Source organism: Tachysurus fulvidraco, chromosome 1, assembly GCF_022655615.1.
Source record: "Tachysurus fulvidraco isolate hzauxx_2018 chromosome 1, HZAU_PFXX_2.0, whole genome shotgun sequence".
In the NCBI taxonomy this organism is placed as follows: Eukaryota; Metazoa; Chordata; class Actinopteri; order Siluriformes; family Bagridae; genus Tachysurus; species Tachysurus fulvidraco.
Genome location: NC_062518.1, coordinates 46,838,992 through 46,852,599, shown reverse-complemented (window position 1 = coordinate 46,852,599; position 13,608 = coordinate 46,838,992). Strand labels below are relative to the sequence as shown.

Genomic DNA, 13,608 nt, shown 5'->3' with positions numbered 1-13,608 from the left:
TTCCTGTCAGGTTTCTGTCTATGATGGTGTGAAATGTCCTCACCACCTTAGACAAGGGATTTCTGGGTCTTTTAAGAGATTTAAGGGTCTTTAAACTCCTCTCTTTGGTGATATTAATGCTACTTTGCTTTCTTCATCAGAGTCAACAAGGTGCAGGAAATCCAGTTTAATCAACTTGGAGAATTCTGCAATTTGTTCTCCTTCTGTCACTATGTGCCCACTGCTGCCCTCCACTGGCTACTGGTGATAGTAGCATGATCTTACAGTAACAAACTGGATTTAATATTAATACAGTATAATATGCAAGAAAAAAAATTCATGTTACATATATTTTATGTCTCTTAGAAGTGTGTGATGTTCTTCACTACAGACAACTAGCAACAATTCACCCCAATTCTGTAGACCGGGCATCACCAAATGGCGTACCGCGGTCCGGATCCGGACCGAGTGACGGGTCTGCCCGGACCCGTTAAAATTCTAATATTATCATATTAAGCATCTCCTTATTATAATCTAATATTATATTATTATATAAGCTCTTTGATATTAATAAAAAGATAAATCTTTCGTTCATACACAGTTAATCTAGTTATTACGACAGGAGCGTCATCAAAAGCCAAGCCAAAAACAGATTGTTTCTGTTCCATACTCCAGAGCAGAAGGTAGCAGTAATGCACCTAATTACGCTGGCAGGACAATTGAGATTCAAACTGCTGGCAGGACAGTTACATGCCCATTTCTCTCACTAGGAACGGAAGATGGAAAGGGAGTAAGGAGAGGTGGAAAGGAAAGAGGAAAAAGGGCGCTGCTCAAAGCGCTGCACTTTTCTTCTGTTCAGTAAATTCTTCCCTGTTCTATTTTACTTGAAATGTTCTTTTGCCTAAGGTTCCTGTGTTATTAATGTAGTTAATGTTTAAAAAAGGGGCAGCTCAAAAGTCTTTTAACTGTTTTCTTAAAGATTAAAAGCACTTTTATTTTATTCAAAATATTCTGAATACATTGCTTGAAATATAGACCCTAAGTTCAGGCTACTCAAAGCCGTGTTGCACTTTTTATTTATTTTATTCAGAAGAAATTTAGTGTCTGTTGTCTGTTACTTGACATGTAGTAAAGACAACTACAGGATTGTTTTCCATTCAAGTGCCATACAAGTTCAGACTTTAAAAACACTTGACAATAAATTATATAGAAATGTATGTGCATTATTGATTTTATTAACATGAGTACACTATTTTAAGTGACAATATAAGATTCGGACCTTTGCTAGGAGGAAATTTTAGTAACTGGACCTCTTTGAATTTTAATTGAATATCCCTGCTGTAGACTGTGTTAGTGATTTAGATCTAAGCTTCTTACTTTCTCACTTGATGATGTTCTATCAGAGTTTTACAGTGAAACCATGTACTTCACTTCATAAGTAACTTGTTATTAGCTGTAATGTTGACTTCCTGATTTATTTACAGTGTTGTGTTAGTCCTGTACATCAGTGTACCAGTGTGTAGACATGCAGAAAGAGTAATAACACTTCTGTTTGATTCCTTATTTACTCCTGACCTTCACTGCACTGAGATCCTCTACTGACACTGAATAATACTGCAGGATCCAGTTATCTGCCTTTAAGATAAAATGTTATTAATCCCATGTGAGAAATGCCAATGTTACAGCAGGAGACAAACATTTAGACAATGAAAAGATAACAATATAACAGCAGTGAATTGATAATAATGCATTTATTTAATAAATCAAACATCTCACCATAAATCTCCTCACACAACTGAAACAGCGTCTAAGACTGTAAGTCTAAAAACTAAATATTAAATATAATATTATTACAACTAAATATATAAACTAGAGAAAATCTCACAAGAAAACACAGCAGTACAAATACAGAAGTGGTAGAACTAATACTGAGAAAACACAAATAGTTCTGCACCATATTTCAGATAACAGTCAATAAACTTAGTATGTATACAATATAAAACAATTTTAACTATTGAGTAAATCTCAGTGCTGCACTAGACAAATCTAATAAAGTTTTCATATCCATCCCAATGATGCTAGTTTCCAACTTGCAATTAATCCTGTTTTGAATTTTTAAAAAAATATATATTTCTCAGTTTTTGCTATTGTTTAAAAGACTGTAAGCTTTATTGGAGATTACACACACATTGACCTTCACTCATGAGGAGGTTTTCAGGCTTTAACTAAACAAATCCATACAGAACTATGACAGTGTCTAGAAGATGCTGAGCAAATAACAGCATTACATTAAAATGACAAATCGGTATTATTTTAAAATCCACACAAAACCATAATGAAAAAGAAATTCTGAAATGATCTTTTTCAGTAAATGTTTATTCTTTTTATAGATGACTTTTTATAACGTCTCACTCCTCTATAACTGCATTCTCAATCCTGTCTTCATCAGTGTGATCTGTTAAAGAAATTTAAAAAGTAATTTCTTTCATTAATTAAAGAACATTATGTGAAATATAGAGACACACTGAAAGAGTTCTTACCTCGAGCTCTGTAACATATGAGCAGCAGAATGATGGTCACCAGCAGATACGGAGAGGCCGTCACCACACTACAGATCAGCATGAGCACTGAGAATGGAGCTTCTACAGGTGATGGACCTGAAGCAGAATAAAATAATAATTATAATCATCTTTAATTCATACTGATCTGTTTAGATGTTTTATCTTTATCTAAATAAGTTCAACTCATTAAATCACAGTTGTATTTAAAATATTTCTCACATCTGACTGAGACCCAGCTTTTCAGTGACTCTCCTCTCTCTGGGTGTTCACAGTGGTAGAAACCTTCATCTGACTTTGAGACAGTTTGGATGATCATCTCTCCTGTAGTCTGGTTCTGGAGAACTGATCCATCTTTATAGAAATCAGCTCGGAGGTTTGAGGGATTTGGGTTGTGATATAAACAGCGTAGAGTCAGAGGATGTCCCTCAGTCACAGGATGGACAGGACTCTCCAGGATCACATCACCATCTAGAACACAGAAAATCACTAACAAGGAAATCCACACACTATGATGTGTCTGTAGATAATAATAAAAGTTCTTTAATTTATCTCTCTTCAAACCCTCCAATCCTGTGGAGTCTGGAGGTGTTTCATCTAAATGTTAAAAAAATGATTTTGTCCTCATTTTGTTTCTCCATAGTAAAATCTCAAAGTTCTAAATATTCTGTAATGAATCATTTCCCTTTTCCTTTAACATTAAACACACTACATGAAGACTCACCATGAACTGTGATGTTGACAGGATTACTGTTTTCTCCAGATTCAGACTCACACCAGTAAACTCCAGTGTAGGATGTGGAGAGGAAGCTGATGTTACATGTAGATCCTGTAACTGATCCCCAGTGTGAACAATCTAACACTCTCTCACTGTGTGTGTATCGTCTCACTGTCCATCCAGTAGACTTACTCTGGTCCTCACAGCTCAGTGAGAGAGAGTCATTAGTAAAGTGTTGAGTTCTGCTGGGATTGATGATCAGAGAGACTGGAGGAGATTCACCTTAAACAGAAAAGAGCCATGTAAAGTGTCAATAAACAAAATAATGAGGCAGAAAACGAGGAAATGACTGTAATGTGATGTAAATTGCAGTATTTATTTTCCAGCAAAAAGATGTTTTATTCTTTTACAGAATTCTTTTGTAAATAATTATTCAATTCGAGCAGTCAAATGAGCCAAAGTACAGGATTATGATTTAATTTATACCCTAAATATATTTACCTCCTATTTGTATCTGTATCTGTTTAGAAGACATTTTCTGAAGACATTATCTCTGAATAATTTATGTATACTTGGTCACATACAGAATGTTTACCTGCTCTGACTTTTAATAAAATCCTCCTTTACAGAAATCCTCAAACATTTACAGCATTTAGCAAACACTCTTATCGAGAGTGACTTATATTTTCTTTTTATTTCAGTTTATACATCTGAGCACTTGAGGGTTAAGGGCCTTGCAGTGGCAACTTGGTGGACTCAAACCAATGACCTTCCAATCAGTAGTCGAACACCTTAACCACTGAGCTACCACATACAGAATGTGGTAACTCAGAACATATAGTGAGTCCTATATATGTGCATCATACACATGATTAAATAAATCCTGCATTAATCTGATGTTACATTCACACTTTTAAAGTCTACACTTCAACACAACAGATAATTTTCCTCACCAGTGATCCATAGTGGCTGTAGATTGCTGTACTGTGTGTAAAGGGCTGGTTCTCCTCTCTCTCCTCTGCACATATAAACTCCTGTGTGTATAAGAGCAGCAGGACTGAGAGTGTATTTGCCTCCAGATCCTCTGCTGCTGTCTGAGAGGAGCTCCACATACACCATATAGCCACGATTATTATTTATTCCAGTTAATCCGTCTCTGTAGGGAACAACTGTGTACCAGCTGAATGTCCAGTCTGTAGAGGAGTCTGTAACCTCACAGCTTAGAGTCACTGAGTCTCCTTCAGTCAGCCAGCTGTGTGGAGATACACTCAGTACTGCCTGTGGTCTCTCTGTTACACAGGAAATACAAGATGATGTTTATCTAGTTTTACTTAATACAAAGTAAGAAACTTTACATGCACATTTTCACCTGACACACTCACCTGATACAGTCAGTGTAATAACATCACTGGAGTGTGAGGAGCGTGAGCCTCCTCTCTCTGTTCCTCTACAGGTGTATGTACCTGTGTGGGTCACTTCAACACCACTGATACTGTACACCTGTTCACTACTGACAGGACTGTGTGAAGTATCTTTATACCAGCTGTACTGCCAGCTAGAGACACTTTCATCCTGTATGTCACAGCTCAGAGTGACGGTGTCTCCAGTGTAGACGGAGCTCTGAGGATTCACTCTCACAGTCGGTTTGGGTTTTACTGTTGAAACCAAATGATAAATTATTTGTAACAAATAGTTGTTTATCTAAATAATAAAAATTCCACCAGTTTCCAGCTGAAATGAAAAATTATAATCATGATTACAGCATGGGGCAGGTTTTGTGTAGCATTTCATGTTTTTCAATTACAGTAAGTTTGTGTTTAACCTGTAACAGTTTATAACAATTTGTGTAGATGAAGTTATTATTCTGTTTAATATATGTTGTGTTTAGACTGAAATGAGCTGAATATAATCTCTTACATTGTACTGTATATTGTGTATAATGTTTTTCTTCTTTTAACAAAGTTTAAGTAATAAAACAACGTGTCTAACACTGTTATAGAGTTACTGTTTCCACCATGAAGTACAGATTATTTTAATCAGAATGTGACAATGATTATAATTTAATTTATTAATGAATGACACACTGAACTTTTCATCCATTTATAGTTACATTTTCTGTTGTGGAAAGTCTGACAAACTAGTTAGTTCCTGTTCTTGTCACATTAGAGGGCTGGAGGCAGATACAAGTGTAGAAGTTCATTTATTTAAAGAAATTATAAAACTGTGACACAGAAATGAAGCAAAAACAAACACTAGATCAGGACATCTGCAGACTAAACACACAGCAGTAACAACAGTTACAAGACAAATACATGGTGAAACAAAGGGGTTTAAATACACTGACAAATCAAGTGTGAAAGTGAAAACAGGTGAGAATAATCCAGATACATTAGAACAACAACCAGTGACAGGACAGGGGCGGAGACAAGACATGAATCAGAACAAAAACCCACATGAACAGGTCAATATATATGTGCTGGGTTGCCCTCAGACGTGTCTCAAATATTTGCATCAGTGCTCACTTATAGACGTTTTCTCACCAAGGTTTTATTTAATCTATATTTTAATAATAATAAATATAAAAAAAACACTGAACCACCATATATAAACTTTTCTGTCCCAAAGATTTTACATGTGAGAAAACATAGTTATAGTGTGTGTGTGTGTGTGTGTGTGTGTCATTTCTGACTGTCATTTCAGAAATGACAAATACTTTTAAACATATGGATTTTGAGATTATTCAGAAAATTCTGGAATATCAAGAGGAACAAAATAATTAAGCAATAATGTTTACGCCTTCTAACAAACCTGTGATGAAAAGAGGAAAAAATCATGACATACCTCTCACTGTAATCTTGACAGGATCACTGTACTCTGTGTAGTAGTAGTACTTGTAGTTTCTCCTGCGTGCTCGACACGTGTACTCTGTTTCTCCTGCATTATCGACTGTCACATTAAGTGTGTTCACTTGCTCACTGTTCAGATTCTGTAACAGCTGATTATTTTTGTACCATTGAAACTTCCATCCAGTCTCCTGCTGCAGCTCACAGCTCAGAGTGACGGTGTCTCCAGTGTAGACGGAGCTCTGAGGATTCACTCTCACAGTCGGTTTGGGTTTTACTGTTGGTGTGAAATGATGAAGGTGTCAGAGCTGCTTTACACTTTACAACATAAGCAGTAGATTCACTGTGTCTAACAGATGCTTTGGGTCTAAAACTAACATTTATATTTAACATTTAATACAAGATGTTACAGTTGTATGTTTTTTTACACGACTGATATTCAGTATATTTTCTATGTAACAAGATTCATGATCTGATTGAAGTGTAGAAACTCTGTATTTACTGATTATGTCGTTCTTGTAGAAGACAACATTCTGTTTTGCTTATTCTTCTTAGACAAATTTATTTTAATTGCTACTCCTCCTAGGGCTTTCGAGCCACATGCACTAAAATTGTTTCATATCGTAGCTTTCTTTTCTAAGCAAAACGAGTACCAATACTCGTCTCAAAGTGGCCTTTTTTTTGCCATAGATACCCTTTATAGAATTTAGAGGTTTATAACTTGGAAAGCTTTCAACCTATCTACACCCAACTCAGCCAGCTTCTTTCGGGTGTTACTCTGGACAAAGGTTTATATTGGTGTACCGACTGGACTTTCGTTTTTTCCCGGAGCCCTACACCCAAAATATGCAAAATCAAAAAACTTTTTGACATTGACATGTGACATATCAAAACATTCAGCAATGAGGAGAACTTCCTCACGGGTTTTCCGATGAGGTCATGTGACTTCACATGCAGCCCTTCATCCACAATAAAAAATTTCCACAAAATGGACATGTAGCACAATATGAACTGCATCATTGGCATTCGGATGACTTCACATGCTTGTATCCACTCACATACAAATGTATTGGCATACCGGCCTTTGGAAATACTTGCTTCCTCAAGACAACATCAAAGTTTGTCACGACGGACTTTACAAATCTAGTTTTGGACTGTTATTTCATGGATCCTGTACAAATCCTGTACCACCATCTAAACATATCTGTATTTTATTACAAATGAGTAAAAACAGGAATTCAAACAGTTCAGTTATGAAAGAGGACTTCATTCACATTTGATTCTCTTACGGGTCAAAGTGACCACTAGGGGATGACCCAGAAACAAGCCTCATTTCATCTTTAAAGCATAAAATCCTCTAAAAACACGAAAAAACCTATTTACCTAGTAAAGTTTATACTCTCAATATTTTTTAAGCCCACACAAAGCATAATATGATTCATAGCCGTCATACTATTAGAAAATTTTTTTGGAGAAAACTGACCTAGGTGGCGCTAGACCAGTTTTTCCCTTACATTTAGACGCGTCCCTTTCTTCACTGGGGTAATATATTCCAAAACAAATATTCCACAAAAATCCCCACAGGTCCAAGGAACTGAAATCTGAAATCTGTAAGCCAAGCGTTTAATCCAAAAATATTCCGTTTGTGTTCCGAAAACTGGAAACAGAAGTGCGCCATCATCTTATTTTGCCGCTCTAACTTCTCATTGGGGTATTCAAAAATTCTAAATTCACGTCTTATTTATAGCCCAGGACCTAACGAATCAAACAAGCCCTCACTTGAGCCAATCGGTGCTTGTATGGCAAAGATAGACGGCTGGGAAGCCAATGATGTCATGACATCATTTTTGGGAACCCGCCTTTGACTGACAATTACTCCTTCCAATAGCAATGAAATGGGCCGGGACCTCTACAGCTCTTTAGCCAATAAGGAGACGATTCCAACGATATGCAGCCTGACACGTCTTCGCTGCCTGGATCTGCGCGAAAATCTTGCGCAATGGGTTTATTGCGCAATCCTTGACCTTTTCACACTCTCACAGCTCAGGGTGTCAGGTTACAGGCCTTTTTTCACAGCAGACTTGTAGACAGAGAGGCTGTGTGTGTTTTAGGCCTTTTAAACTGAGCATGCAGTCTTTTAATTCAAAGTTATACAGTAAACAAGTAAACAAGAAACACATGACCTGACGGACATGTCCGTAGAAAAATATTTTTATTGAAGCCAATTTTGGGTCTTTTGACTTGATTTTTTTTTTTTGGTGAAAGCCAAGACATGTGGCTATGACCCTCGGTTGTTATTTGGTCCCTAATATGTTCCAGAAAAATACGATTAATCAGTTTATCAGGTAAACAACTCAGGCGGAAATGAAAACCTTCCATTCTAGCCTCTGTAACTTTGTGCCAGTAAGGCCTAGAATCAATCTGAAACTGAAGAGAATCCAATGAGACCAGGCTCACCCCTGTGTGTCAAAGTATGTGGGAGCTGTACCACTTTTTGTTGGGTAGGTCATGTAGGCGAAAAACCTGCAAAAAGTGGGCGAAGTCCTGAAGAGGTTAATTAAACAATAACTCATTTGTGCCACAACATCATGAATATTAAAATATAGAAATATCAGTTGTTCTCTTGTGCTGCTGTCACTAAAATTGTGCTGTTTTAAATGTATTATGTTAACACATTTAAGCAGAATAAATCCATTTGGGTGTAAAATTAATGTTAAGACATTTAAGCAGCATAAAACCTTTTGAGTGTAAAATTATTTATTCAAATCTGATGTTGCAGCCTGCTTTGGTTAGATCTAAAAAACTACATTAATAAACAGGGAACAAATTAACAAATTATACACAACCTTCTTAGCACTAAAACAATTTAAATAAAGAGACAATATAAAGATAAACTATATATAACTCACTTTGAGCCTGGACCACTGGTATGAGTGAAATCAGCACTAAAAAGGGAACAGAAACAGAACATGACGTAAATATGGAGAATTTTCAGTCTATTAATGAAAACAGCACATTTTAGAAACACAGAACACACAAGATTAAATCTTATTTAGGAAATCTAGTGATTTTAGTAATTTTAGTCCTTTTTATCCATGACTTTTTCTGGAAAGAGTAGGCACATTGGTGCAGGTTTAATTTTGATGAATTTGAAGCAGTGGTTTATTTTTATGTCTTCACTTTTTAATTGTTTCTTGGCTTATTTGTGTGAAATGTTTGATTTCAATAAAGGTCTGTACACATTTTGTGGAATAAGAAATTATGGGGTTTTTTTTTCATTTAGAAGTTGCTCCACTCCCCATTTCTCTCATCTTTTGTTGTAATCATGTCCACCTAAAGTCAGGACCACGAAGAAGAAATATTTTTTACATCTGACATTTAATTTAGGGATTATTTTATCCTTTATACTGTCTGGACCCAGCCTGGACTTTTGGCCATGTATTTAGCCATAGGCAACGCGGAATCCTTGTTACTTGTTTTGTCTTTTGTCGTATCCTTGTGTGTTTTATTTAATAAACCTGTTTATTTTTATGCTATCCTGCATTTGGGTCAGTTATTATCCCCACATCACATATCACTTACAGCGGGCATTTTGCCCCGTGTATAATTTTGTTTATTTTTTCCTCCGTGGCAGAGGATCTTTCCTGCCCTCCCTCCTACTCTGGTTTTCGAGATGTGGGTCAACCCTTCTGCTGGGCTGTGGATGTTGCTCTGCCCTTCTGCTCAGTTGTGGATGACGATTGGGCCCACCTGCCTCTCCGTGTGCCTCGCTTTCCCCTGCTGCCTTGCCGTGTGACTCGCTTCCCCCACCTGCCTCTCCGTGTGCCACGCTTCCCCACCTGTCTCACCATGTGACTCGCTTCCCCCACCTGCCTCACCGTGTGCCATGCTTCCCCCTGCTGCCTCGCCGTGTGACTCACTTTCCCCACCTGCCTCACAGTGTGCCACGCTTCCCCACCTGTCTCACCATGTGAGTCGCTTCCCCCTCCTGCCTTGCCATGTGCCTCGCTCCCCCCTCCTGGATCTCGCCGGGATCGTGGTCCCCTTGAACATGGTCATTGACACAGTATTGGTGCCGCGCTTCAAGGGGGGTACTGTCAGGATCCAGCCCGTACCTTGGCCATGTGCTTTGTTTATGTTTTCTGTCATGTGTCTGTCCCGCCCTTGTCCATTCCTCCCTGCCTGCACACCTGTTCCTTATGTGTTAATTGTCATGTGTATTTAGCCATCTTGTGTCATGTCTGGTTTTGTCCTTGTCCCTGTTTTGTGTTTTTTCTTTTAGTTAATAAACCTGTTTATATTTTAGCTGTCCTGCATTGGGTCTATTTGTATCCCTGCACCACTAAAAATATGTTCATTATTTGTTTACTTTTTAAAACTTCTTGAAATAAAGGCTTGTATCTTACACCTTTTCTGTGATGGTATTCTATTCTATTCAATTCAATTAAAATTTATTTGTATAGCGCTTTTTATAACTGACATTGTCTCAAAGAGAGAGAGGTCACGAAATGTAATCTGTTTGATTCGTGTTCGTGGAGACGAATTTTCCTTTTTTTCGTGTCACTCAGCACGGACTTTCGATCTAATGTATTTCAATAGGAAGCATCTTTCGTGTCTGCACCACGTTTTTTTCTGCCACTCGGAAGCATTGTTTTTGCTCATTTGTTATTCATTTTTAAACTTTAAGCACTACATTACTCAACATTCAACCAGGAGATTTTATCCTTGTTTTTGATGCTTTGTGCTATGGTCTACTTTTACTGTGTTGAAGACGTCAGCTAAAACTACATGATGACCCACCGCCAATTCTCTTTTAATGACATCCTCATCTTTCTTTCAACACATAAACACGAAAGTGTGCTTGATAATTCAACAATACGATGTCATGACCATCCGTTTTATTTTATTCTCCTTTTATTATATCCCAGTCTCACGGCAGTTCGACATAGTCACGAACTGTAATCCAATGATTCGTGTTCGTGGACACGTATTTCCCTTCTTTCAATCTAATGTATTTCAATAGGAAGCCCACGAACCCACGAACTGCCGTGAGACTGGGTTGGAATTTAACACCGACAACTTGAATGCATGCAAGATGAAAGTATTTTCAGCTTCACACCTCCTCCACTTCTTCACACCTTCTCCCTTTCTTTACTGCTGAACTCACAACACTGAAATAAAAAATGAAAGAAGCTAAACCACAACTGCTCACGTGTCTGTTCTCAGTTGTCTAAAACTGTCTTTTCCCTGTGTGTGTCAGTGTACAAGGTTAATGAGAAGTGTTTATTTCTGTAGAATTCTATGATAGATTTAACGCAAGTAAGTAAATGATACTAGACAATAGTTTGGTGATAGTGTGTATTAGAATAAACTTATTGCACTGAGATGCTTCACAGTACAGACCATAATAATAACAGAAATGTTACTGTAGGTTATATTTTCTCTGTTTATCAGTTTGGACACATTATAGTTTAAAATAAATCAGTGATGTTAGTTAAATTTACCCACATTATGTTATTGATTTTACACGTCCCTCTCCACCCCCCACCCCCCCCACACACACACACACCTTTTTTTCACACATCCGCTTCTTCACACCTAAATTTGCACCAACAAACTATGACCTGCTACCAGGCCTCTAACAGTGTCACTGCTCTGTATGTGTACAGGACTAATGAGAAGTGTTTCTGCACATTTATTACTCTTAATTTTTACATTATAATAATTATTGATAATTATAAAATAATGATTTGTATTTATTTTTATTAAATGTGCTATGCATTACTTTGGTACTAAAGTGTATTAGAGTGAACATGTTCCTCTGCACAGACCATAATAGTAGCAAAAAAGAAATGTAGGTTCTGAGGCATTTACTTACATTTTTTTTAAACATTTGTGTATACAGGAAACACCACCAGAAGACAACCATCAGGTACAGATTCCAACAATACAGACTAACTACCATTAGATGATTTAAACCCTGTGTATTAAACTTGCCCTACTTGTACTCTTACCTGTTGAACTATCATAGTTACTGAGAGTATTTACACATCAAACTAAACCCTTCTCATAACAGATATGGAGACACTGATCCACCTGAACAGTCATGATGAAGTACACACAATGTCCTAATCACACAATAAGCTCATCACTCAGGACATTCAGACTTCAGATGAACAACTTAATACCCCACCACTCACTCTAATGAAGACACAAAGAGACACAAACATTTACTCACAGAGCATCACAGGCAGTGGACTGAGCTCCATCCTGTCCCTCTAATGACTGATTGACTGACAGAGAAGAGGTATGTGTTAAAGATTTACATCTTTACCACTTCCTGTGTTCTCACAGAAAGAGAGAGAGAGAGTGAGAGAGTGTGTGTGTGAGAGAGAGAGAGAGAGAGAGAGAGTGTGTGTGTGTGTGTGTGTGAGAGAGAGAGAGAGAGAGAGAGAGAGAGAGAGAGAGAGACTTTTTTCCCCTTTTTCAACACTTTATTCACACAAGTCACATATCATAAAACTTATGGTAACTTAAATAAATAAATAAAGAAAGAAAGAAAGAAAGAAAGAAAGAAAGAAAGAAAGAAAGAAAGAAAGAAAGAAAGATGTTAAGATGCTTTCTACATTGAGTAAAACATGGGTGATTAGTTGAACTCTGGTGCAAAGTTCAGTTCTCCTTCCTCCCCAGAGCACAAAGCATTCTCCTAACACAACACACATTTAAACACATCAACATCATCCATACTTTTGTAAAAATGTAAATCTTCTTTTCTGGCTCTCAACGAAGGCGATCACATTTTTTCTCCCTCTCCTCCTCCTTACTTTGCTCGTCTCGTCTATTGTCTTATACTTTGAGAGACTCTCTCCACACTGATCTCCAAACTAAAAATCTAATATGGATTTGATAAACTGGTCTCTCAACGCAATTGACACCATCTTCTCGACGAGAAGCTTCGGTTCGGGGGAACCTGACTGCCCTGCCGGAACGTTCGCAGCTGGCTATACGGTGGACGCATGGGAGAGGTGGCGAGTCGTCTGCCTTCCCTATTCAACTTACGGAACGAACGCAGCGCCAGTTCCGTTTTTTTCGTGTAGGACATACAGCAAAGCTTTTTGAAGAATACGGAAGACTTGGAAGGCGATCATTTGTGTTTATAAAGTATACACAGTTGTTGTTTTTTTTAAAGAAAATGACCAATCGTTTGTCTAGGTTAGACCCTTATTCCTCATCTGGTATCGTTTACAGCCCTTTGAAGCTGCACTGAAACTAATTTTGGGGCCAATTGAAATCCAATATAAGGAGAAAAAAAAATCCTAGAATGTTTTCATCAAAAACCTTAACTTCTTTTAGACTGAAGAAAGAAAGACATGTATATCTTGGATGACATGGGGTGAGTAAATTATCAGGAAAATTTCATTCAGAAGTGAACTAATCCTTTAAGAATGAACTACTATAGTTGATAGGACTATTTTAATGATTTCATTAGTATCTTTCTGGACCTTGAAAG

At 37.4% G+C, this 13,608-nt stretch overlaps 2 protein-coding genes across 8 annotated transcripts in view; one reads left to right on the top strand and one right to left on the bottom strand.

The window, feature by feature from the left end:
* The window catches only part of LOC113642183 (neurofilament medium polypeptide-like), a 69,372-nt gene that overhangs the window by 27,383 nt on the left and 28,381 nt on the right, over positions 1–13,608 (top strand). The gene's annotated exons all lie outside the window — the stretch shown is intronic.
* On the bottom strand, positions 1,870–12,371 carry LOC113643293 (B-cell receptor CD22-like). Of its 2 annotated transcripts, XM_047799761.1 has the most exons (9): positions 12,337–12,367; positions 9,008–9,043; positions 6,097–6,375; positions 4,638–4,910; positions 4,209–4,544; positions 3,262–3,537; positions 2,760–3,008; positions 2,520–2,636; positions 1,870–2,434 (listed from the first exon to the last, which is right to left on the bottom strand). In XM_047799761.1, the coding sequence occupies exons 1-9, from the start codon at positions 12,365–12,367 to the stop codon at positions 2,388–2,390; spliced, it is 1,644 nt and encodes a 547-aa protein (XP_047655717.1). In that variant the 3' UTR covers positions 1,870–2,387. The 2 variants fall into 2 exon arrangements, with proteins under 2 accessions (XP_047655717.1, XP_047655725.1); XM_047799769.1 differs by lacking the exon at positions 9,008–9,043 and having other exon boundaries at positions 12,337–12,371.

Bases quoted from the DNA above. Each gene is read 5' to 3' on its own strand.
- LOC113643293 (XM_047799761.1), bottom strand. From the start codon at position 12,367: ATGGAGCTCAGTCCACTGCCTGTGATGCTCT. The intron at 9,044-12,336 runs GTGAGTAAATGT...TTCCCTTTTTAG, and splicing joins TCCACTGCCTGTGATGCTCT to TGCTGATTTCACTCATACCA. The intron at 2,637-2,759 runs GTGAGAAATATT...ATTCTGCTTCAG, and splicing joins AAGCTGGGTCTCAGTCAGAT to GTCCATCACCTGTAGAAGCT.